General features: G+C 42.0%; 3 protein-coding genes across 5 annotated transcripts in view; 1 reads left to right on the top strand and 2 right to left on the bottom strand.

Moving 5' to 3' along the window:
* rnf213a (ring finger protein 213a) overlaps positions 1-18,371 on the top strand; it is a 61,452-nt gene extending 43,081 nt beyond the window's left edge. For all 3 annotated transcript variants that reach the window (XM_048244770.1, XM_048244768.1, XM_048244769.1), the window contains exons 48-67: positions 351-547; positions 2,429-2,551; positions 2,667-2,777; positions 3,238-3,480; positions 3,986-4,061; positions 4,159-4,193; positions 4,427-4,527; positions 12,982-13,138; positions 13,371-13,542; positions 13,886-13,980; positions 14,319-14,570; positions 14,907-15,042; positions 15,126-15,200; positions 15,318-15,498; positions 15,645-15,846; positions 16,062-16,139; positions 16,416-16,613; positions 16,741-16,830; positions 16,931-17,109; positions 17,267-18,371. In XM_048244770.1, coding sequence (XP_048100727.1) covers positions 351-547; positions 2,429-2,551; positions 2,667-2,777; positions 3,238-3,480; positions 3,986-4,061; positions 4,159-4,193; positions 4,427-4,527; positions 12,982-13,138; positions 13,371-13,542; positions 13,886-13,980; positions 14,319-14,570; positions 14,907-15,042; positions 15,126-15,200; positions 15,318-15,498; positions 15,645-15,846; positions 16,062-16,139; positions 16,416-16,613; positions 16,741-16,830; positions 16,931-17,109; positions 17,267-17,420 — 2,855 coding nt within the window. In that variant the 3' untranslated portion in view covers positions 17,421-18,371. The remainder of the gene's footprint in view (positions 1-350; positions 548-2,428; positions 2,552-2,666; positions 2,778-3,237; positions 3,481-3,985; positions 4,062-4,158; positions 4,194-4,426; positions 4,528-12,981; positions 13,139-13,370; positions 13,543-13,885; positions 13,981-14,318; positions 14,571-14,906; positions 15,043-15,125; positions 15,201-15,317; positions 15,499-15,644; positions 15,847-16,061; positions 16,140-16,415; positions 16,614-16,740; positions 16,831-16,930; positions 17,110-17,266) is intronic.
* A 330-nt stretch (positions 18,372-18,701) lies between these two features.
* Positions 18,702-23,985, bottom strand: LOC125295500 (baculoviral IAP repeat-containing protein 5.2-A-like). The gene is made up of 4 exons (XM_048244771.1): positions 23,784-23,985; positions 23,328-23,437; positions 19,767-19,884; positions 18,702-19,283 (listed from the first exon to the last, which is right to left on the bottom strand). Exons 1-4 carry the CDS (start codon positions 23,889-23,891, stop codon positions 19,194-19,196), a joined length of 426 nt encoding a protein of 141 aa, XP_048100728.1. The 5' UTR covers positions 23,892-23,985; the 3' UTR covers positions 18,702-19,193.
* Positions 23,986-24,254: 269 nt separating this feature from the next.
* On the bottom strand, positions 24,255-26,551 carry LOC125296675 (heterogeneous nuclear ribonucleoprotein A3). The gene is made up of 4 exons (XM_048246713.1): positions 26,348-26,551; positions 25,292-25,387; positions 25,037-25,183; positions 24,255-24,935 (listed from the first exon to the last, which is right to left on the bottom strand). The coding sequence occupies exons 1-4, from the start codon at positions 26,399-26,401 to the stop codon at positions 24,846-24,848; spliced, it is 387 nt and encodes a 128-aa protein (XP_048102670.1). The 5' UTR covers positions 26,402-26,551; the 3' UTR covers positions 24,255-24,845.
* Positions 26,552-26,858: the final 307 nt, after the last annotated feature.

Raw genomic sequence — 26,858 nt, 5'->3', positions numbered from 1 at the left:
CACACAAACACACACAAATGGCAGTGGCCTAATTATACATTTATAAGTATTGTTGTGCTTAGTCAGAAATAATTGTTGGCCAGATGTAATATTCAAAATGAAAAATGATGATTTGTTTTCAGGAATTTTACTAGATGAATTATTTTGGTGTACTGGTACATACAGTACATACTCAGTATGTCATATTTGGGCCTATTGTGGTTGTGTCTGCTTAGACTATTTGTACAGCATTCTAGCCAATGCCCATCTTAGTCTTGCTTTATTCCTTCTGTGCCCTAAAGCAAGATCTGATCATGCTGGGATCGTTATGCTGCGATCAATATATTGTGTGTGTGTGTGTGTGTTTGCAGGAGGTCCAGAGCAGCCTCCATCATGGACAGGTCCGTTCATAGCTGCCGTGAGGGGTGTGTGTGTGCGCAGCAAGAATGACTGGTACCGTGTCTACCTCATCCGTAAGATCCGCAGTCGCCACGGAGCCGAGTTTGTTCAGACGCTCCTGAACGCAAACGAACTCCCCTGGATGTTCCCTGAAGAGGTCCTACAGCAGGTAGGCTCAGGGCCAGGTGTGTGTGTGTGTGTGTGTGTGTGTGTGTGTGTCAGGAATGGAAATTAGCACCCACTACCAGCCAAATGCGGGTGAATTTGGTCAACTTATCAGCCACTGTGGTGGTAAGATACACCACTTTAATGACACATGGAATATGAATGCTGTTTTTTTGACCTTTAGTTTTGTTACTGTGCATGGAGGACAGGCCAATTTTGAGTTCTGTCCAGCATTGGTGGTAGGTTTGGAGATGGCTGGGACAACGCGTCGACGTAATTGATGACGTCGACTTAAAAATACGCCGACGCAAAAAATATGGCGTCGATTCGGCCAAGCATAGCGTGTGCTGCTAAATATTTTTTATTTTACACCTTCAGTGTTTTCCATACGTTGACTAATCTGTGGCTGGGTACCACGAAATCAAAACCGGCCACCACACATTGATGTTCTATGTTGTAGGCCTACTATTTAAATTAAAGATAGAATTATTAAGTCACTTTTTGACTCTTTCCTCGCCCCGCCCGCTCTCTCTCGTAACGAGCCCGCTGCTCCTCCTCTGCATGTGCATTTAACAAAATATTCACGATTGTTGAAGGATTGTTGTTGCCACATAGAAGCACTGCATAGAACACAGTGGGCTAAATTGCAATTAAATCCGCTTAGCATCGTGACCATGCTGCGCAAATGTGCAGCATTAAAACTGCTGAATTAAAGTTAAAGTAAACTCTGCTAAGGTCTTATCACAACACAGTACATTGAGGAGACTAAACTAAGTTAAGTTACAGTATGCAATCAAGCAGTATCTCAAAGCTAACGTTAGAATACTGTTTGGGTGTCAAGTTTAGCATGCTTACTTGCAGCTGCTTATTCGTTACTCATGCAGGGCTAATTTTATTGACTCTGAATGTTTTCAAAATCCCGATGTAAATGGAAAAGTGTTTTCCAAGACTCAAAAGTGCTTGTCCAAAGGAGAAGTACGAACCGTTATTTGAACTAACTACGTTATGAATTGCATCCACACATCAGCAGCCTTTTAACTGTGTTAATGTTAATTGCAAGGATTAAAATGACTCTCAAAATGGCACTGCAATTAGACATACACTACTGAACTTCATTGAATGCTACCTCTGACTAAGAATGCATTACTTTGCACTTGTATAGTCTTTTATTTTGGAATCTTAAGAGCAATAAACATATATTGCAATGTTAAAGAATTCATGTTTTTTTTTTCATTCAGATGTGTAAATAAACATGTATAAGTTGCTATTAGTGAATTAATGGGGAGATAATCTAATCGAATCGGACTGAAAAAATGAATTGTTAGATTAATCGATGCATCGAAAAAATATTCTCTAGATTAATCGTTTAAAAAATAATTGTTTATCCCAGCCCTATTTGGAGAAAAATTCAGCGCATTTAAATTGTTTTGCAATAATGCCGATAACCGTGATCATTTAGGTTACTATAATCACATTTTCATACCGTATCTCTAGTGGACAGTGAAAAAGTTCAGTGGCTGGTAAATTTTGGAATCCACCAGCCACAGTGGCAGGTGGACAAAATATTTAATTTCCATCCTTGGTGTGTGTGTGGGCCAGGGATGCAGATAATGTAGCATCCACTGCTAGGGTTGCAACTAAACTCCATAACTTTTGTTTTTGTAATGACTGTGATGGCTGTACACTTAATGATGGTGGTAATTATGTGGAAATAGTTATCACTATTGTCATATATTTCATCAAAGTTAATCAAGTGCTGTATCTGAATGGTCTGTGTGGATAAGTAGTATGGCTGTATATATCATGATATGAAGTGACTAATGAGGTCATGCTGTGACCCATTGTGTTGTTGATGTGACGTAACACTGTTGTGTTGTGTGTTTAGACTCCGGAAGGAGGGCAGATGGATCTGTTCCTGGTGTGTGAAGGTGACTATAAGAGCATCAGGGACGCCGTCGCTAAAGCCATGATGGAGGGAAAGATGGAGAGGATACAAGAGGCCTGTGATGTAAGACTGTGTGTGTGTGTGTGAGAGCTTAAGATAAATGCTTTTTCTGTCTATTTGTGTGTGTGTGGCTGATCTTTTGACTGTGTGTGTGTGTGTGTGTGTGTATCTGCTGCAGGGCTGCAGAAACCCTCCACTGAAGAGGAGTGTGTTCCTGCTCCTGGCACTCTTCAGAGAGGTCACCTGTCTCTACAGAGCAAACAACGCAAACCAGCACCCGTCCCAGCAGGTAACACACACGCATACACACACTCTCACGCTTACGCTGTAGCCAGAGCGGTAGAGAAAACAGAGTGGCGACACTCCCATGAGAGAGGAAAAAGCTTTCCTATGCCAGTGTCCGGGCTATGGAGAGAGTTTTGGAACTGAAAAATTATCTCACTTGGTCAGTAGCCAATGATTCACTAGATTACTCCCTCCAGCATCAGAAATACATCCCAACTTTCCGCCATACAGCAATTCAGCACAGGTTTTTTGGAACTGTTGATCTTGTGGCAGTGACATCAAAGAGTGTCTCAACTCTCTCTTTCTATGGCTCTGGCTGCTATTCAAGTTCAGTTGAATGGTGCCTCTTATACATTTACATTTTCATTACATTTATTCATTTAGCAGATGCTATTTTCTCTGATGCCAACAATTGCGTATCAGATTTAGGAGTCTCTCTGTCTCTTCTCCTGTGCTCCTCTCAGCAATTACAGGCTCTGGAGGACTTCGTAGGTAAGTGTGGCCTCCTGGCCAGTCCAGAGCAGAAGGCGTTTGCCGTCGGACTGCTGAGGAACCAGCTTGGAGCGCTGAGCGTCCGTGTGGGATCCCCTGGAGCCGAGCACATGGTCTCTGAGCTTTGTGTGCACCTGGCTGCAGTTCTCCTCTGCGGCCACCATGAGGTGCTGTCTCCCCTCCAGCAGCTCGCTCACACCCCCATCAACATGCAGGTTTGCATGCAATATACAGTACCACCACACACAAACCAACCAACCATCCTGTACCATCCCACACAAATGTTTGTGGTTTACGCATAGACCTAGACATGAGGAAGCGATCTCCTAGCGTGTTTTTAAACAGAGAACACACTTGAGGTGCGTTCAAATTCGCACACATAGGCGAACGTTTGCAAACAGATTTCTGTTCACCCTCAATTTTTGGCGAACGTTAACAAACACTTGCAAACAGTCTGAGGAGGTAGTTCTCCGCGAACATACAGTGCAGCTGGACGTGGGCTTGACGAAGGTAACAATGCAGTTACACTGTTACAATGGAATGTTAACACCAAATTGTTCAAATTGAACTATTTAGAGAAAACATGTTCACCACAAACGTTTGCCGAATTTGAACGAACCTCTGTTAGTTATTGGAAAGCACACAATGCATGTTGACTTCTTGTGAAAGTAAAGGCATGTTGTTGTGAAAGTAAAGACGTGCTGGTCTGTGTTTGTGCAGGGAGCCTTCATCCCCACCATGCCTGATGACATGCTTCATGTGGCCCAGCAGGCCCTGGGGCAGCTGCAGTGGTACTGTAAGTACTGAGCTGACCTCTGTTTCTTTAACATGGAGGTGCCAAAAAAAGGTTCCATTCCACATGTGTTCACTCGTTCTTTCTTTTCTTTCTATAGCCTGCGTCAATGGACACCCCTGCACCGTGGGTGAGGTAAGTTCACTGGTGCACTCCCAACATTGTTTATGAAGGCATGCTACAGAGTGCCTTGATATTTACTCTTATTTTCATTTCTGGAGCTATCACTTGTTTTTTTTTTACTTTATATCTTGGGTGATTATTCCTGATCTTGACTTTGCTCATATCATGACTGATGTGTGTTTGAGGTTGATGCTCTGATTGTGTAATTCCTGACTGATGACTGTGCTGTGGTCTGTCCCCCTCAGTGCGGTCAGCCCATGCAAGTGAGCCGGTGTCCAGATTGTAACGCGGAGATCGGAGGACAGAATCACATGCCTGTCAGAGGCTTCGCCGTCACTGGGATCCAGTGAGTTACAGATGCTTTTAGTACATTATTTTACCGTCTAATGTACTCTTCACTACTGGTCTTTATGTACAGTGGGCATCACTTTCAAATGACCACTTCATTCGCGCATTACGAGGCGTGAAGCTGCCTGAAGCTTTAGTACCACTTTCAGCCACTGTACATCGCTCTGCCTGCCGCCCCTTCTGAAAAAGCAGGATCTACCATTAAACATAATTGTTGCCATAATTGTTCGTAATCCCAGCCTACGAATTCAATAACAAAATAAATCACGCATAATTAAACATTACCTCGATTTAGGCTACTTGGGTATGGCTTAAGGCTTGACTACGCGGTGGTAACGAAAATCGAAATCGAAATTTGCTGTCTACATATTATTGTCAGTGTTGGGGGTAACGCAACTATGCAAATCAAAACAGTGTCTTGTGTGATAATTGAGCCAGTAGAGAAATAACTGTTCAGAATGAATCTGTAGCCTTGGGTAGGCTTCTGCAGAAAACAATGTTGTTGCCGATTTAATATTATCTGGCGACCGTTTTTAACAGGCTATGCAATAGAGGCTTAGACAACTATAACCCACGTTTTGGTCGTAAATTAATTTACCCTACTTCTTGACTGCAATGTAGTCAATTGACTGCTTGACATGTCATTTTTATTTTTCTGTACAATAAACAAATACATCTGCTTTATGCCGCAGAATTACATTCATATTTGGCTGACTTCTGCAGACGCGCAAAAAAACACTGCCAGCCCATCCTTAAAAATATTTTCGCTTGTCAGAAACCCGACCGACCCTGTCAATTTAGAACCCAATTCCAAATATTTATTTATTTTTTCCCCTTTTAGTCCGACCGACTTGCTGGTTGTAAACTTGCGTTAAGACCGACCGATTTATTTTTTTTTACTCTAAACAACCAATACAAATAAAATACTATTTATTTTAATAGACCTAAGTATTGTGAATATAAATTGCCTACATACAAACGTAGGCTCTCTTAAATAAAACCCTGTATGCGTCATCTCTACACCATTGGTTTACGATGTCACACTATGGCCTATACACTTCGCTTCATTCACACAAACATCTCGACTAACGCTTATTACTTGGCACTAAGCTCTGGAAGAACTGTGCCCAGATCTTTTCCCCATTCTTTCTCCCCTCTAGTCTAACGGTGACCGTGTTGAAGAATTGAAATTGGTTGTGGTCTATTCAGCATTTCTCAAAATATGGGCTTAACCCAGATTCGAACTCTTGGACAGGGGACTGCAACTAATAATAAAATAACTGTCATCAGCCGGCCTTAACGCACTGTGCCACAGAATTGACGGCGTGGGTGAATAGGGATAAATAACAACAGAGTACACAACTGTTTCACCAGCACATTTAAATGACTTGACTAAAACCGTGCATAACTGGAGGTACACCCGTTATCTGAGCAGTCTGTATGTCCTCATTTTGCGAATGCGAGGACGATATGAGTCTGTTGCATTTCGTTAGATGTCCGAGTCACGCATAATGTTTGAAAACCACTGGCTCGTAATCACAATAACACGACACACGACAGTTGGATAGGCTACTTCATCATGTTCCCATGCCTACATTTTGGTGAGTAGCATAGAGATCGTTAAAACAATAAAGTATGGCTCTCCGTTTGGGACATCGAAAATGTAAATTTTTAATAGGGTAGACTACCGTCGGAGATGCTGACTTGCAAAGGCCTTGGGATAACACGTTATCTCCACTATCATCAGTCAATGCTTCCTTGATCAAAGTGGGGAATGAAAGAAAAAGTTTTAGAACCACTGGCTTAACAAGTTACCTGCAGTCCAGAACACACAGAATATTGCAACAGAAAGTTGCCTTTATAATCAACTACTATTTGTTCCAACAGCATTCAAACATAGCCTTTATAAAAATGAAAAAATAAATTATTCCATAAGAAGTAAAATAAAAAACTGTTATAAAATAAAAAACTCCCCACGTCTGTGACGGGCAGACGTGACACCGCTAAATTCTCAGCTTGTTTATACCCCACACTAAGTCAAGCAATATAACCATACAAATGTTTCAAAATTAGTAATTTCGGCTTTGTCTGAACTGGCCATTGTAGGCTACGAAAAAAATAAACAAATAGGCCTATCCCCTATCCAATGATATCGGCAAATGTTTGTTTTCCAAAGTAAGAATTTCACTTCACCATGCACCTTCGACAATGAATAGCTCATTACACTTATGTTACTGTTGAACGTAGGCCTGACTGGTATCATTACAAACATTATTCTGTGTCCTAAAAACTGGCATTTTATGGCATTGTGTCATGTAAGGTCGTTGCAAAATCTAGAGAAATGTGTGAGGTGGTCAGCGGGGGACAATTGAGACACACATTGGATTGTGTTATTACTTGAACATTCCACACTATCCACAGCTGTGGTATCAGGGGAAGGAGGATTACTGTTAGCGCAGGCTTTATATAAAATTCTTCAACAGAAGGCCTGCCTCGAATGCAGGCTTGCCCAAAATAAAGGCCTGTGGTTTGCGCAGCCTACAGTAAGTAGGTTAAATAACAGACCCGCCATAATGTGCGGTATGATGATTTTTTACAAGCAAGATGTTTTTGGTGCCCTATGCGCACTGCATGTTCTTAAATAACAATGATCATCAGTAGCCTAATATTCGACCATTATTTTGTGTAAATGGGCTATGCATTGGGTTAGACACCAGGGGCCATATTCACAAAGCCTTTTATCTTACCACTAGGAGTAGGCTACTCCTAAATAGCAATAAAAGATTTTAGCTAGGAGTTTCTCTTATTAAGTTGTTCACAAAGCCTTTCAGACCTACTCTTAGGAAGGGAAAATGACAACTCCGATTCTGGAGCTGAGCGCTCTAGAATCTTTGACTGGGAGTGAGTGAGTCTTCGTTGCTATGGATGACGTTATTACTCATGCACAAGCTTGACTGAAGTGACCACCTTGATTGGCTGATGATTGTAACGCGGGAATGATTCCAAACACCTCCCTTACGATGAGTGGCAGGTGACAGGTCTGAGAATGCGACAGAAGGACGGAAGATGATGAATAACTGAATAAAAAGGCCTAGCCTAAATGAATCAAGAGTAAGGCAAAACAAATAGCCTAGTAGCCTAATTAAATATACGGATTGATGTAGTATCTTTGTAACATTATTAAATTAATCTGTTACTATGCCTATGCCTACGTTTGCAAAAGAGAACATTTTAATTTGATTCACAATAATGTTACATTTAATTTACATGTTGACAATGAGTAGCCTAGTTTTGGTTGTTGTTGATGGCGTTATTACATGTTAGTTATGCCTACAATGCAAAATTGCTTCCTCACGATTGGAAGCTCCTGTAGCCGCATAGGATTTCAAAACAGGCGAAATGCCACAAAACCGGTTTGTGAATAGGTCTGTGAGTTAGGAGTCCTCTCGACTTGTTTTAAGCTGTCACAGCTGGTGGGAAAGTGTGATTTGTTGGGGGCAGGGCCGGATTAACTGGGCACAAATGTCTGATGGCCCCCCCCCGCCCTCCAGTCAACGTGAATCGGGTGGTCAGTTAATCTAAGGCACGAGCGCATCTGTGAGGCCAAGCCTCACCAAGTAGCCCGTTTGTTTACAACTAACATTACATTTAATTAAACGGCTCATAGGCTATGCCGAAATAGTTTTCAACATTTTGAATATTAGTGTCGGGTGAATTAGGAAATGTTCTCAAAGTAGCCTTATGGCTGAAAGCTGCTTGGGATCCCCCCCTGTCAAGCAATATAACCATACAAACGAGCGCACTCATTGTTTCAAAAGGAGTAATTTCGGCTTTGTCAGAACTGAAGAGCTGTGGACGCAACGCAACACAACACAGACCCCGCTTCTCTCGCGTCAGTCACTGCATAGCTGCCAACTCTCACGCATTGGCCGTGAGACACACGCATTTGATTAGTTTCACACACTCACACGCCACACCCCCGATTTCTCACGCTGAAGTGTCAACCCGGTCGGTCAGATGCCTGAAAAATGAGTTTAGCCTTACTATAGATCTACCTGTTGAGCCACGGTTATGCTTTCAGAGACGGTGAGAGGGTTCAAGAGCACCCCGTCTGTGGAATTTTCTAAATTTTCTCTCATTTGCGATGCTACTTCAGAAGCCATCCCATTCGCATCTCCCCCGCATTTCCCCGGCTTCAGGTATGCTTTGAGTATTATTGAGTGTTTTTCACGCTGAAGTGTCAACCTGGTAGGTCAAATACCTGGCAGATGAGGTTCAACTAAACTAAACCTATACATATGATATCACACATCATGTGAACAAACGGAATCTAAGCTTTCCAATGATATTAGCGCCAAGTTACTGTGATAAATGGTTCGCGAGAAAATTATCATTGAACCGACATGCAATTTAGGCTAATCATATTTGCATTTTCCACACAGTGCACACCCATTACTCTCGGTTTAATATCTCACTAACCCTTCACACAACACGTGGCAAACCCAATATCACAATAAACGCAAACATTACTGAATACTGAGGGATATAAAGCATTCCTCTGTGCAATAAGTGGTTCCTGAGTAGCCTAATCCGGTTTTGAAATTGCAACACATTTCTACATAGCCTCATTGGGACGAAATTATAATGTATTCTAATGTAAACTATTTGTCAGTAGGCCTACATACATTTTTGTAAATTGCTCAGCCATAGATTATCCCACTATCATGGTTCTTATATTGTCAGGTTCCAGCTAATCCCACTTACACACATAAATTAATATATTTATATTTGCATGCTTCCTAGTGACATTAATGCAATATGAAGAAAAATCAAATAACGAGACACAAATATTGATATAAAAGCCTGACATAAGCCATATGCAAACATTCACATCATGCAGATATGGGTACATCCTGAAAAGGAATAGCATGTAGTAGGCTATAGGCTTACAATGACCAATATATTATCTTAAATGAACTAGCTGAATAACACAGGTGACCACTTCTGCATAATTTCACGGAGTGCTGAAATGTTTCTGAACTGTGAAATGTAGGCTTAGCATATGTTTTTGTGGTTGTGAACTTATTGCAATATCCATAACTATTCCACCTGTGTATGCATGGTCATAATTCTGAAGTGCAAAATAGCTTAGGCTACAGCACAAATATTTCCATAAAAATAAGCAAGTCTGACCTCAGAATTTATTTTGAAAGTGCACCTGATTGATGCATTTAAAAGTTAAAATATAAAAACATTTCTTAAATTCTTACCAAACACCCACCCACTTTTAAAATTGTTAGTGTTAGTTTGGACCCCACACACACACACACACACACACACACACACACACACACACACACACTTTTGGCGTGCGAAATACCAGTGCTGTTTTCAGCATCTGTTTAGTGCTTCATTGTCATTTTCATTGGATTCTCCCATTTTATGCCAGAATCGCTCAACTTTTTTTTTTGTTACACGATTCTCCCATTCTGCTGTCACACACACAGTGACAAAGCCAAATCCCCTGCAGTGTTGAAGAGATCAGTCGTCCCCTCACTTTTGATAAGGTAAAAGCCTTATAGGTGCAGCCAAATAAATAATAACCTATAGGTTTACGCTAGGCTATGTAAAACTCCCCATTAACAGCATCACGTCACTAACCACAGCGACTGCACAATCTCTAAGTATTCACTCTGTTGGATATCTGAAGCTAGTTTGTCTACTTAGATACTGTAAATCCTCAAATTATGGCCAGGGTCTTAAGACAAAGTACAGGCCTTTAGGGGCAGGATTGTATTTGAGACAGCCCTTTATTTCTTATGCAAGTTTTATTTTGAGACATGTTTTCTTGGAGCTGGCATACTGGTAGGCCTTCAAAAGCATGACATTTTCGGGTTTAGTTTGATATTTAATTTACCTTTGGACTGTTTGATTATATTGTTAAATGTTGGGACTGATGGGCACTGAAATCTGGGGAGGTATTTGATGATCACCATTACTTATATAGTTGAAAGAGTGTTGGGATTTCAAACAAACCATCCTTTCATGCGTTCATTGAACGCTCATGGTGCTGTAATGGAAACCTTATTATGTAGCCAAGTAGCCTATCGAGTTATTTTTAAATTATGCATGATTTACTTTTGATTAATTTCAGTAGGCTGGCTTTTATTTTGTTATATAGAAGTATCTAAATAACCTGTTAAAATGTACCAGAATTCAGGAAATTGCATCTAGTCAAAAAAAAAAAAAATTCTGAGGGAGGACCCCATACCCCCCACTGAAATGTCCCACCCATTTTCAGAATGCCTCCGACGCCCATGGTCCTACTAGTAGGCTAGATCCATTTGATACCAATGTTAATTTTACTTTAGGACCCTGGTCCCAGGGATGGATTACTGCACAGGCCTTCCGGGCCCAGACCCAGGGGCACAAGGTGTCAGGGGGCCCTGAAGCCCAAGCCTTTGCATGGAATCATTGCCTCAATATCAATCACATCAGGATGTAGGCTATGAATCTGATTGAATTTAGTATTGGCCATCCCTAAAATGCACGAGAATACAGGAAATCACATCAAACAAATTAAAAAAATTCTGGGGGAGGACCCCCAAACCCCCCTTCCACCTATGCGACAATTAGTGGGGAGCCTTTATACATGTGGGCTCAGGGGCCCAAAAGTTCATAATCCGTCCATGCCTGGTCCCTACACCTGAGAACCACTGATGTACGTTTTTTTTTTACTGTACGGTATAATGCTGAATGAGCCAAACAAAAATTTCCGCAGCAAAATTTTGGTTGGCCCCACCAAATCTCACTCCAAGGTTTTTTGAAAAGTTGGCAGCCCTGGTCACTGACATGAACGAAACACAGAACCCGCTTCTCTTACGGCAGTCACTGACAGTAGCCTAGCATGGGGAAAAAAACTACCCTGTGACAAAGACATCGTAAAACACTGAAAGTTAATATTTTGTCACTATTACATACATCTGTCCTTTGTCAAATGTGTTATGTTCCAAGTAGCCTAGTGCGTAATTCTGCTTCATAAAGTTGAACAAATACATTTGCTTATTTCACAGAAAAATATAAATAGCCAGTTAGGGTCTACAGTGCAGAGTTGGTAAGTTATGGTAGGCCAACTTGGAGTGAACAAACAAACAGGGGAAATTCTTTTTCTAGTAGCGTAGTAGCCTCAGGTGCGCACGTAGACATAAGGCCGAACATGCAAGCGCCAATGAATCGTGCCCTCACGACAATCACGCCGTTAAACTTAAATAGGTTATCACTCTAAGTTCGCCTTCAAGCAAGGAAAACGATGATTTGAAGATATCTGTTGGAAGGGCATGGGGTAGCAACAGGGCAACACAGAGACAGGCCCGATGGCAGGGCTAATGTTATGAGAGTATTAAAATATGGGATATTCTACAGGAAAACATTAAAACGGCAAGACAGCGGGGGAAAGTTAAAATACGTGATAAACACGGAAAAAGTTGGCATGCATTGTTTCGGTCCCAGTGCACAGGGATTATTTGTCATATTATTAATCACATATGATTATTTGTGAAATTGTGCAAACAGGCGCAATACATTTGAAAAGGAAGGACTGGTAGCATGCAAGCTCACGGGAAAGATTGATTTAAGAACGTTATCACAGTGTGTGGCTGTGGCGCAAAGCAGCGCGGGCGGAAGACAGCGACAATTGGCAGGGGAGGGTCATGTCTTTTTTAACAATTCTGTCAGAGGGTCATTAAACAATTTCTAGCAGGCAAGGGAGGGTCATGCAACTTTTGACTGAAGCACTCCAAATTCCTCCGGTGGCCCCTTCAATAAATAACGAACAGTCCCTAGATTGCTGCTGGGCTATAGCCTATGTCTTGGTTCATCTTGATTGCTGCTGGGCTATAGCCTATGTCTTGGTTGACCATCAAAAATCGTTTATCGCCTGTAACTCCGTGATAACAGGACGTAACAGGAAGGCATTTGGCTGAGCAACGGAGGTTAATATGCTCTATTTTTTGTCCAAATGATGTTCGTCTATCATCGTTGCACTCAGAGAAAACCATAATGTTTAATTTGTCCTGCGTTTCTTGTACGGCTGCAAACGGGATTCACTCGCAGTTAACCAAATATTTCTTTATTAGGGCAGGGTAGGCATATTTCTGGCGATTAAATTATTTCTAAACCAGTCTGCTAAAGTCTGTAGTGAAGTCTGTGTAGGGTTTTCCAGGCTCCATTTCTTTTTACGAGACACCCTGCTCACAAGAGACATCTACCGGTTGTTTGGGTTGTTGCATCGTCGTTGCAGCATCACTGGAAAAATACAAATTGAAGTCGCGTGATACCGCGTGATCCCGCTCGCGGACCACAAGTGAAGCTGGTCAAGTCGAAGCACTGCCCACTGTAATGTGTGTGTGTGTGTGTGTGTGTGTGTGTGTGTGTGTGTGTTTCATATATCTAGGGGCGATCGCACAAGGCCAGGGCACATCCTGGGTGACCCGCGTCGTCGGGATCAACCGGACATGCAGGATACTAAGAACATGAGTCCCGCCCCCTTCACCCTGGTGCGTCTCCTCACACACGCCACCATGATGCTGGGAGCCACCAACAACACACAGGTATGGAAGCCCACACACAACACCTTAGAAATGCCCACCAGCACAATATACAGACTAAAAGCTTGGATTTATCTCCAACACACATAGTAGGAATAATGTATTAATCACAATTATTTCTTTCTCTCTCTGGCCATCTCCCCCCTGTTGTTGTGTCTATGTGTCTCTCCCCTCTCTGTGCCTGTCTCTCTCTCGCTGCCTGTCTCCCTAACCGTTGCTGTATGTGTGTGTGCAGGCTCTGGCGGCGCTCATCTCTCCAGCCGTGCCAGACTGCGGTGCGTTTGTGAGTGCTCACCTGCAGATAGACCTGCTGCAGCTGACACAAGCGCTGGGGAAGGGAGCGGACGACACCACCACGTCCGCACACCTCATCATCAACGCCCTGCTAGAGCCCCCACCAGCAGCCTGTGAGGAGAAACACACACACACACACACACACACATACATATACACACACACACACACACACGCCCTGTTCTTATGCATGTTGTCAGGTATTAAACATCCTCTGGTGTTTGGTATTTTAATGCCTAGTTAAACAGTATAGCAATTTACACACTTTATCAAGTAGAAAAAAAGAACCTAGAAGTTTCTGCTCAGGTTCCTACACATATACTGTCATGGGTGGATAAATTGGAGCCAGTTTTTCTATTCCTGCTAAGTTATAATAGTTGATACATTTTCTTTTGTGATCATGCAAGCCTCATGGCTAGTGGAAATCTAATTCAAATGTGTCTTTGTGTTACTTAGGGCCTGCAAACTATGACCCTCGTCTCTCCACTAAAGAAGCGCGGAACCAATGGGAGACTGCTGTGGCCAACACCATCATCAGTCCCCAGCTAAAGGTACACACATACAGCCGATGACCACAACCAGCCCATACTCTCTCAATCGGGCACATGGAAGGAAGAAACAAACAAATCATATGAAAATACTACATAGGCTACCTGTATGAACAGATGAAATATTCCTGCAAAGTGTTGCTTGTGGTGACTGTGTCTTGCGGCAGTATGGCTGTTAAATAAATGCTCATGACTCCAGGACATGGAGCTGCATTAGATCTTTCTATATTTTTTCTTCCTTTTTTCTCCTCTTTCCCTGGCTTTCACGACTTCCATCGCCTCTCTCTGTCTGTCTTACCCCGTCTCTCTCTCTGTCTCTCTCTCTCTCTCTCTCTCTGCAGCATCTGGACAGGCGTCTGCAGGAGGTGGGTGTGCTGCTGCGTGAGGACGAGCGCGTGAGCTGCAACCCGGTCATGCGGCTGACCTTCGGGGACCCGCGGCTCTTCCTGCGCTCGCTTCCGCAGGACTCGGGCGTGCACGGTCCGGCCGTGTGGAGCTGCCGGGAGCGGCTCTCGCTGGCCACGCTGGCCCACATTGTGGAGCAGCAGGACGGTCGCGACACACTGCCTCTGCTCTGGAGGTTCCTACAGAAGGTGAGAGAGCAGGCAACACACACACATGCACATGCACACTCACCCAAACAGACACATGCATACACACGCACACATATATACACACACACATGCACATGCACATGCACACTCACCCAAACAGACACATGCATACACACGCACACATATATACACACACACATGCACATGCACACTCACCCAAACAGACACATGCATACACACGCACACATATATACACACACACATACATACACACACACACACACACATATATATATATATATATCACACACACACACACAAACACACATATCTGATGTCTGAAAGGGACTAACATTGACCACTGTGATTGGTTAGGAACCGGAGTTGCGATTGGTGAGGTTCCTGCCAGACATCCTTGTGCTGCAGCGGGATTTGGTGAAGAAGTTCCAGAACTCTCCAGACCTGACAGTGGGGACAATCTCCAAGTTCCTTCAGGACCGGAGACGACGAGGTGCTTAAACAAGCTCAGTCACTAGAGATTGTACTCAATCTTTCGGGTCCTAAAACCATTCTCTCTCTCACTTTATCACACAGCTGCGTGGTACGAGAAACGCATATCCATCTTCCTGAAGACATGGAACCAACTTCGATTATCTTTGGCCACCAATGGTAAATAGATATGGAAATACTTTTAGATGTGTTGTATGCTCACCTAATTAGTAAGTAATCATATCTAATATATTGTGCCTTGAGCTTCAGTGTTGACGTGTGTGTGTGTTTGTGTAGGTGAGATCCAGCTGCCACCAGAGTTCTGTGAGAAAGATCTGGACATGAACAGTGACCTGCAGGTGCTGTTGCCACGGCGACAAGGACTAGGCCTTTGTTCCACCGCCCTTGTCAGCTACCTGATTGCACTGCACAATGACATGGTGTATACCACAGACAAATACACTGGGGAGGAGACCAGGTACACACACACACACACACACAGGAAAGCACACACAAATATGCATTTGTAAAAATGCCTCCTGCTTTTGACTTACCTTTTCATTTGTTTGTTCTTGTTTTGTTCTTCTCTCTCTTTCTCTCACTCCCATCTTGTCTGTGCGGCAGTTACACGGTGAGTCCAGCCGACCTGTGTGAGCTGCACGTGATCCGGTTCGATGTGGAGCGGGACGTGCTGCCCCTGGTCCTGTCTCACTGCCAGTACAGCGTGGAGCGCGGCGGCGGCACACTGCCCGACTACGACCTGCCCAAGATCCAGCAGCAGCTGCTCACCCGCTTCCTGCAGGGCAAGCCCCGCATCACACTCAATGTGAGTGTCTGTGTCTGTCTCTCTCTCTCTCTCTCTCTCTGATACACAGGGTAAACTCAATATATCTTGTACACCCACACACTCACCCACACATTTATAGCGTGCGATACACATCCATCTCCACAAGCAAAAATGCTCTCTGTGTCTGACACCACAATACACACTCAATACTTCAATATGCTTCAAAGTATATCTCACTTCCTCATTTCTCACAGGGAATACCAACACTGGTGAACAGACATGACCGAAATTATGAAAACATTTTCAGGGACGTAAAAGGAAAGGTTGCACAGGTGAGACATTTATATTTGCCATTGATCAGTCACATAGTTGGCAAACATTACAAACTATTTAACACTTGAGTCTTTGCAACCAGAATAAATGCATAGACTAGTTTTGAAATGAACTTAAAATTGGAATTGTTCTCAAAAGAGTCCTTTGAAGTGATTTCTGCTAAAGAAAAGTAGACTTGCACCCAGTAATGTATGTGGGTATTGGTTATCTTAATGATCTAAAATACACTTTCTACCATTGACCTCTGTTGTGTGCATGTGTGTTAATGTGTCCAGGATCCGCTGCCCTCCCTGACGCTGACGTGGGTGGCCGGTGAGCTGTGTGGCTTCAGTGAGGTGTGTGACGCCCTTGGCGCGGTGGAGCTGGCGCTCGGTTTCCTGGCCACCACCGCAGCTGACCCCCACATGCAGCTCGGACAATACCTGCAGGAGGTGCTGCAGATGGGAGACCACATGCCACCACATATACTCAAGGTGCACACACACACACACACATAGTCCCAATGTAAATATTGTTTCGTAAGTATATAAGTATATACATATTCACACATTATATATTCATGCCTTGATTGTGTGTGTGTGTGTATTTTGTGTTTCTCAGGCCCTGAGTAGGTGCAGCCTGAATCACGCTGTGGCATTGTGGCAACTCCTCTCTTCTCTGAAGTCTGAGAGCATGCTTCGCCTAAAGAGGGTAAGCTTTTCTGTGTGTGTGTGTGTGTTGGAGGAAGAGAGAGAGAGAGAGAAGTAGAGGCAGAGGGAGAGAATGACCCAAACCTCTCAATATGTTTCAGGACCCATTTGTTGGAGTGTCCGACGATTACAAGCAGCCACTGAATGAAGAGGGACGCAAGCAGCTGATTAGTTATCTGTCCAAGGGCGGGGCCAGTGGCTTCCTGTTGGAGATACACGAGTTCCTGCAGCTGCAGTTGAAGGGTCTGCGGGACCCCGAGCTGTTCCGGCCCAACTGGGGGTGAGCACCCGTCCCCACAAGAGAAACTCTTTCACTTTTGTGTGGTCTTCCCCTTGAGTACCATTGGGTTTGCTGGTCAGTTGTTTAGTTTAGCGGCCTTCCCGTGTGTTCTACATGCCGTTGAGTGTAAGCCATTGTAATGTGTGCTCCTCTGCAGGCTGAAGGACACACTGGTTTCTTACATCGAGAGGAAAGATATGGACGCTCCACCGGAGGTTGAGCAGTTCTTCCCCGAAGGGATCCTCCTCGCCCAGTGTGTGGACACCTGGAAAATCTGTGTGGAGTTTCAACAGGAGCGCAATCACAGATAGAAGCTTCCAGAAGCACTCCACCAAGGCTGCCTTTGTTCAGCATGATGTGAAGGTGTGTGTGTGTGTGTGTGTGTGTGTCAGAGCGTATGTGTGTATGTGTTGCCCATGTGTGTTGAAGGTTGTGTTTACGGTCAATACAATCAGTTCATCAACGACGCTCCAGTTCATTTGTGAATTACAGCAGTGCCTTTTCTCAGAAAGTGCCACTGACTGGATACTGATCCAAGTGCAATATGCTGTATCAGAGCATTAGAAGTTCCTACTCCATTGTAAACAGTGGTGGTATGGCCCTTGAATTTGCACAAGTGCAATGCACCTTCGGACCTCCTCCTTTCTCTATTGCATCAGTAAATCAGGTCTGTCTAGCTTCCCCATGATTAAAGCAATCAAATCAATTATATAATGATAAGAATAATATTTGTATCGGACTCAGGGACAAGTCTTTTTCTTTTTTGATGTGTTTACAAACTGAGGAGCCTAAAAACATCTGCCATGGGTGTATGACACTCAATCAATCAAATGCCTACACAAAGAAACTATGCTTTCTCAACTAATCATACATAAACCTCATCCATCTATCACTCCTTGACCTGTTCATCATCTCACAATGGAATGAAGGTATTCTAGGTACCTTAAATGTAGAGAATTCACAGATATCTGGACAGCTATTTGTCTTCATCTTCATCAACATATCAGAAACTCATACCACACTTCTCAGTATATTAGTTATCTTTGCCTTTTCTGTATTGTATCTCATGAAGCCTGATGTTATAATAACCATAGTTAGTTGTAAAAGTTGCCTATGGTTTGTCTTGCACTGTTCAGATGGTTATCACCATGGCGTTCCACTTCAGTGTTCTTTTCTTTATTATGTGACCAAATTGTAACAGATCATTCCTTTGCATGCTAAATATAATCGACTTGTGTTCAATAAACCTCATGTTCCATGGACAAAGTGTTGGGTCTTAAAAACCTTTAGACGTCACACAGTCTGGACTCTTGATGCTCTTGTAGGTTGGTTCCCAGAGATGAGGGGATAGAGATATGGAGGAGTATGTGTACGTTGATATCTGACACTGGGCTATCTGGGATATGAACATGAACAACTTATTTACAAATGATCAAGACCATGTGAGCAAAGACATAAACATAATTGTTAAATAGACATACATAAACATAGTTGTTAAAGACATGAATGTTGTTGGGAGGGAAGATATTAATAAATAGTTTATTAGTAGTATATAATAGGTATTTTATTGATACTTAAAATTGAGAGGAGAGTTACATGGTGCATATTGCATAGGTGTGTAGGTATGAGTCAACATGGCGATAACGATTAAGCTGGTCATTGATTGTTAATTTATAACTCGCATGTGGTAGTGTTCTATAGATGTATTGCTATAAGACAGTCTTTTACTCAGCTTTCTTAAACATGAACATAATGGTATATTCAAGCAATGTAATGTTTGAATCTGCACATATGCTCAATTTTTTACTAAAAAAAAATAACCATGCAAAAGAGCAGATTCAATCTTTTTTTTGCAGTGCTAGAAATGACATAGAATATCAGCTCTGGAAAAATACAAGTGCTCCTGTTACTTCCCAGACCTAGATACTCATTGTGTTAAAAATTATTTTAAGTGTAAGCAGTTAACAATGACTACATAGATTACTATACACAACAATAAAATAACAGGGAGTTCCACAAATATTGGACATAGATAGACAACACGCCGCTAACAAAAAACAAAATCAACAGCGCAAATGACCCGCTCATACATCTATTGCCTTTTTGACAATGTCCCCTCTTCTTTTTTTCGCAGCTTCTTCAAATTTTTCAATTACTTGATTGCAGGTCTTTTTCTATGAAGGAAGAAATAAATAGTTTATGGTACACTCTTTGCAAAATCTCAGTATTCTATATTATTCAGTATTACTTAAACCCAAACAGAAATAAGAACAAACAAACTGAAAGGCTAAATAAGAAAGGCTTAACGAAATTTGAAAAATATAAAAATGACCAGCATTTCATGACTGAGCAACTGATGCTTGATGTTAGTTGCTAGATTTTCCACTTCTAATGCAAATATTTGGCAATGATGGTAGAAAGCATGACAACGTGTTTGATTTCACACACCTACAATGGGTTTGGCACAGAAAACTAAACCAATAATGGGGGGGTGGGGGGTCAACAGACCTTTAGGCATGTTATCTAGATGGTCTGGATGGATGGAGTGCTTTTATCTAGTAAACTTGGACTTGAGTGGTGTCAAAAAATAGCAAAATTCAATATAGACAGTTATCTTTTTACGAACTGTTCCAAAAAAAATCCAAAACCCAACTCACAATGAGATATTTCTGTCGTTCCTTCTGCAATTTGAGTAGTTCTTCCACTGTGAGTTCATTTACTGACTTCTCTAGCAAGATGAAATTGCAGGCAGGGGAATGTGATTTGTGTTCCTTCCTGGAAATTACCATTTGAATAAGAAAGGCAACATCACAGTCTGAATAATCAAACAATTTAGGAACAGAACAATTACCTGGATTTTTACAAAAGAAATTCACAAACATGACCTGTGATGAGAAGATACAGCAAGTGATTTTTTGCTTGTAGACCCCAGAACCCACTTCTTCAGACCCTATAGTTTGCAAAACTACCCGTTTCCAATTTTTTCCCAGACTGCACAGGTCCAAAATCCAAGATGGCGGATATATCACCAAAAATTGCAAATAATCGCCTTTTTAAACATTTTAATTGGATATATGTTGGGTATTATCATTATATACATACATTTTCTAATAAAATTGAATGACTTAGGTAATAAATATGACCATGGGTGACATGAGATGTCATGATTATCAACCAGTGATTGGTGTAACCACCATTATGCTGTTTATTGGCATACCCAGAAAAACACATTGACTTAAAAGTTTCCTGTGGTTTGCGTCTAACCAGAAGTGCAAAAAAAAAAAGAAAAGGGCAATGTGATATACAAAGTATAGACAGGTGGTGCATAGACAGGTCAAGAAATGTAGTGCAGTGTAGACAGTAGTATACAGTTGATTTATATAAGGTAGAGAGGTTTAGAGTAATATAAATATGTGCAGTGTATGTTAGCAGTTACTTTATGAGAGCAGAATAAATGTGGCTATGTAATGTGAACAATGTATAAACAACATACATTGGGGGCTGCCTCCTTGTTGTCCCTGTCAAGATTGCTATGGTCTTGGACACCTCAACAGGCACAGGCAAGGAGGCATTGGGCGGGGGTGGCTTTGTAGGTTGGTTGTCAACCAGGATGCAGAGCTAGAGTTCAGCTGCAGGAAAGCTTCCTCTGAACCTGCTGTGCGCCTTATGCAAGCATCACTGGATGGCCTCAATGGAGGGGAGTGAGGAACCAGTGATGCGTTGGGCTGTTTTCACCACCTCTGCAATGCTTTTCGGTCGTGGGCAGAGCAGTTGCCATACCAAACTGTGACACAGTTGGTAAGGATACGCTTGATGGTGCAGGGGTAGAAGTTCACCATGATCTGAGGAGGCGGTGGACCTTCTTTAGCCTCCTCAGATAGAAAGCTTCCTGAAGTCCACAATGAGCTCTTTGGTCTTCAATAATTCTGTTAACAGGACTTGCAGGAAATTGTGGGAACATATGAATTTGTTGATTATATGCAAGCCTAATGCTGCCCACTACAGCTAAGTCTGCCTTCATCCATGAATTGTGACTGGTTTCAGAAACAGCATCATCTGAACAATCTACAGAGAGTAGCTCAGTGCAATTAACACACACATTGGATAGCATCTTAATAGATGGCATGGCTGTTGTGCAGGAGATGGTTGTCAGGAAAAAAGACATAAACTGTTGCTAAGATCTGGCAGAATGCTTCTTTGAAAATGTTGAAAGTGAGGCACGAGGCTACAATGACATATAGGCTACTTATTATTTAACAACTATACCATCACAAACTCCATGAAAGACAGGACGAGACAGGTCGATACAATGGGAAAAAGCTCATGATAAGGGATACAAAATACAAGACTACACCAATCAGAGACTTTAAAGCTTTCCGGGATCGAAGGAAACCAAAGCCAACCTCGTCCTCTACCTTGCTCATAAAGCTGTTGAACTATCTAAACTGCCAGTCACAGTTCACCCACACAAAGGTGGCAGTAGCAGTAAGTCATTTTTGGCAAAACCCCACATATCTACTCGTCACACAGATGTCTTGGTGCTTGCCCTTCGCAGGGTACCAGACATCAACAAAGACAGTCTCATTATCATGGGCACTGGAGAACGTCAACAAAAGAGACATCTCGGCCTAGAAATCTTGACGCACCCTAGCAGCAGCAAATGTAATTTCTAGCCAGGGTAGTCTAGCAACTCTCCGTTGGCTTGTGAGGTGGAAAACCCCAACTTCGGTCCAGCCAATCACATCGTGCATAGAGTCGGTGGACCTATCGGGTATCCTATTGTATCCTGTCAGGAAATTGAAAGACAACCATTTGTCCCACCATTTACTGTTTATCCCGTGGGAAAGGAAAGGTTTCTGTTTCAAGTCAAACAAGTCGTGATGATGTCATTAACACTTTGTAGGCTTGTAGTAGGTCCTCATCCATCTCCAGACGTGTTAGCTGGATGTGAGAAATTTGTGTGTCAGCTCCTCAAAACATGGTTTTCAAACAGCTAAAGCCCTTCAGTGGAACTCGGGAACTAGGGAATCCCATCCCTATGATTGTCCTACCATCGTCTATTGCCGTCCCCATGCTCGGATTCCTACCCGCGCAGCCTAGAGACCCACTACTTGCCCGATGACAACTCCTAATCCCTATGGACAATTCATCCCCTACACTGGACTATTTGAACTTAACACTAAATAGGATTCATGCATTATCATACTGGTTATGTAACCATCTAACCACTTTGTAACATATACCTCAGGTGGCTCTAAATATCATGTTCTATTCTCTGTATATAGACCTTATTGTCCTGTAACTGACCCCAGGCAGATGGGTCAGGCCCTTGCGAGTTCTTGTGAGTTTTTCCTCGCCCCTGTTACTCATTGGCTCTGTCTGAATGTTTAACACTCTGTAAAGCGCCATGAGACATGGGTAATGTTTTGACGCTCTATAAGTGAAATTAAGTTGAAATTGAAATTCTGAGAGCACACAGGCAAGCAAATGTTTGGGCACAAGATACAGTGCCTGCTCCAAAGATTCTTGACTCACTATCACTGGGATGGAGGCAAATTGTTGATGGGCAATGGGCTCCTGTTCTGTCAAAACTTCCACCAGCACCACAGGCTGTTGTGGAGCTTGTGAAGTGCTGTTGTCTTGCCAGCCAATGCAGTAGAAGGTGTTCTTGCAAGAGTAACAACTTACCATTCACACAACTTTGCAGGTGTGAAGGCTCTGAGGAGATGTGCACCAATATTAAAAAGACAGTGACAGTGGTGAGGATAAATACTTGAGTGACAATGTTTTGTTGAACTCTTCAATAATGAAACAAAATGCAGATTTTTTAAATGTTTTTCTATTTTTCCCATTTTTCTCCAAATTTCTTGGCAAATGATGCAATACATCTTTTGTAAATAGTCTGTATCTCACTTGTCTACCTTATTATATGTATATTTATCAAAAAAATTGACCACTTTAAGCCTTTATATTATTTTTCTGCATATATTGTCCACCATCTTGAATTTTGGCACTGAAAATGAAGAAAAAAAATTGGAAACAGGTTGTTTTGTATTCAATGGGGTCCTAGCAAGTAAAAAAATCACCAGTTGCAAAAATCTATATGAACCGTTCCTAAAATTGCACGATTCCCCATACTAGAACACTTGTACACGACTCATTGCATCTTCATGGAAATTAATTAATTTGTCATGGACAATTGCCACCGAGTTCCTTACACTGGGTCATCTTCAGGCTCCCATCCCTCCAGTTCTTTGTAGCAGAAAAAGCATTGCGCTACATCCGGACTATTCTCGGTGGGCGTGTGAATAAAGCCAGCTTTAGCCATCTAGGGACAATACAGTTCAAGTTAATGTTATCTTAAATCGTATCGAATAGGTGACACTGACTTTGACAGCAAATATTAAGATTGACTATGTTTAGCAGCAACACCATCCGTTATCTGCCATAATAACGGATCGGATGACGTTCAGGAGTTGCAATCAGTAGCTAGTCAGTTGAAATTACAGAACACTCGTTTAATCTTGGGTGTTTGGCTATGGACAACACAAACAAGCAAAAGTATTGACAACGTTAAAATATGCCCATAACGTTGGACTATTTTAACTGATATCCAGCGTAGATTATTTTGCTGTGCTAATCATTTTTAATCTGAACGTTATTAGGCTACTTACATTCTCCGGAGTGCAAATGCAGTCCTCCTCAAATGGCCATCCCGAATAAGTTTGTAATCTATTTTCATAAAAGTATAGTTTCGTATGTTCCGCGCTAACAGCATCCATGTTAAATTACTTTAACGTTAGCGATACTGGTATGTTTTCACGAAAGGCTTGTTGTTCAAATATTACCGGTGCTTACATTCATTGGTCGCTCGTGACATCAGTCCCTTTTCGTGATTGGCTTAAACTGTTGATGTCACGAGACAAGGCAGCTTGCTTGCTTTTTTTTTTCATTAGCCAAGTAAACGTGATTCTTCGTATTTCTTTTTCATCACTATCTTTAGTATGGTAATACAAAACACGTGCCTTTGCCAAGTAAACGTGATTCTTCGTATTTCTTTTTCATCACTATCTTTAGTATGGTAATACAAAACACGTGCCTTTAGACCTATGGTGCAAAATAGTGCAAAATGCAATACAACGTTATTTGATTACTTTATTTACTTTTATTTACACTTACAACATGTAGGACACAGTCCAGGGTGACCCAGGCCTTTTTTGTCACATGCATTAAACTTCTTTAATCACAAAATGGACCTAAAATGGACCCAGTTTATTCCTTGGATGGATACAAATGGTTTAGGCTGGTGTCTGGTTTGCTATGCCCCACCAAGGTCATTCTGCTGAGTCAGAATCGAACAAAATGAAGATATTGCACTCACAAATTCACAAACCTTTCATATGGTTTTGGCTATGGTTATATGATTTAGCAGAGGCTTTTGTCCAAAGCGACTTACAAATAAAAACAGTACAATAGTTACAATAGCAATAATAAACAATAATGTCAGCAATATCATTGATCAATAGCCTAATGAAAATAAACAAATACCATAATATGCAAACAATAAAGGGTCACACGGCCGAATACATATGGCTACTGTAACAAAATATAACTGTCGGACTTCCTGCACTGTGCAGGACATGCACATTTCTTGGTTCAATATTAGCTTTTCATCCTCTGTCCTCTGTAAACAACTGTGGGAATTCTCCTTTGAATCATTGACGCAGACCTTGCCTTCATTCATCAGAGTCTAGCCAGCTGCTGCTTGCTAGCAGATATGCCATGCCAGACTTTCTATGGGACACGTATGTCATATCGTCGTTGTTCTGTTGGCAGAGAGAGTGATTTTAAGTAAAGAACCACAAGAACAGAAACAAATAGAAGAAACCTTGTCAGAGAAGTAGTACAGCTGATTCTGCACAGTGACCTTTGGGCAGATAACTCTCCTCATGTCCACCTCCATGCCGGCCAGCTTGTGGGGCCCTGCTGCCTCTGCTGCATCGGCCTCTTCTTCATTGGCAAAACCCACATAACCCAGGCCTCGGGGGAAGCCTGTGGTGCACTCCATTTTTACCTGCAGGAGATCAGCTGGCATTGAAGAGATTTTACTCTTTTCAAGAGATTGAAAATGAATTTGCATGACATTACACCCCCATCCCCAAAGTTGAAGTGCCTTTCTTACGTCACAGACTAGAACCGTCCCCCATTTTTCAAAGTGGGCCTCAAGAACATCTTTAGTCACATAAGGATTCATCCTCTTTAGGAAAAGTCCATGATTCTGGAAGAGAGAGAGAGAGGGGTAATCAAACATAAACAAAACTATGCCACAATACCATATGATACATACATTGAACGCTGCATTATGTTAAGTATTAATTAAGTGTATGTTTACCCATTTGCCCATATCATTCAGTTTCTCCATGTATTGCTTTGGAGCACATACATATACCCTTGAATCCATGGTAACTGGGGCACAAAATATAACGAAGTGAATGAATTCAGCCCAAGACATTAATGAACCATTGGTATTGCTATGCCTCCTCCCCACCACCCCCACTATTTTTTAATATACTCACTCTTCAGTCAGAGGAATGTAAGGAGTATTTTATCACGGACTGCACCATTAAACCTACTTTATCAGGCTGGTGTACAGTAGTTTGGTTGTTGAACACCATTATCTTTCTGCTGAGTGATATCCAAATAGTAGGAGGACACATGTTTTATTTCCAATGAATAAGTGTGTCACACATAACAAAAGTCTAACTCTTCTCTCCAAGGAGAGGACTGCCACTGGTACACTAATCCTATCCACATACACCAATACACGCACAACAGATTTTACACTGGGAATGTATTTGGTCTCTTACAAAGCTCAAATTCACTTGAAGCACATACGGACACGTTTAACAAATATCTGGCCAGTTTCATATCTCTTACTGTATCTTGTGAGACCACAGTCTAGAATCGTTTACTTTTTTTCATTGTCAAACTATGTTTTTTCAAACAAAAGACAGAAACCCTTAACCCTTAAAGGAGTGGAGTGTTGGGAAATTAACATTCTAAAGAATATCTGGGTTCATTGAATTCAACATAGAATTTTAGAACCTTCAATTGTTGCAGAACTTAGAACGTTCAAAAACCTACACCTTTAAGGGTTAACCAACAACCATTCCTCACTGAGGAGTTACTTGTCTGACTGGTGTGATCTAACAGCTACACAGGTGTACTGTGCACTCACCTGACAGATGAGAGACTTCTCCAGCTGTGGTGGCTCTTCGACTCTGTGGAACATTCGAAGTATGTGCTCTTTTTATGGAGGAGAGTGAGGGGGAGTCACCTTACCAGTGTCACCAGTGCTACAAACTATACGTTTTGACTGGGAGAAATATTTACATGTTTGTGATGTTTGTCTAAATATAAGTGGTGGCTCAGTTGTTTTGGAGAAACACTTGAACTATATTGCATGAACACTTTCTTGTTTCAGTTTCGTATAATTTTCTTCCATAATTTCCTTCCATGAAAAGACCTCAACATTTCTGAGTAAAGGAATGCAAGGCATTGCAGACAGTACCCTTAAGCCAACATGACTGAATGTCACTGAGTTGGTTTTGTGCTTGCCTGTAATGCTGTAGAACTTGAACCTATATTTATTTAACGCTTCACACACGTTTTATGTTAAATGAAGACGGAACAACAATATGCAATTCCCATTAAAAGTCTTGGTCAGTGATTTGTTAACATAATTGAAA

The sequence above is a fragment of the Alosa alosa genome, chromosome 6 (genome assembly GCF_017589495.1).
Source record: "Alosa alosa isolate M-15738 ecotype Scorff River chromosome 6, AALO_Geno_1.1, whole genome shotgun sequence".
NCBI classification, from domain to species: domain Eukaryota; kingdom Metazoa; phylum Chordata; class Actinopteri; order Clupeiformes; family Clupeidae; genus Alosa; species Alosa alosa.
This window is presented reverse-complemented; position numbering and strand designations above follow the sequence as displayed.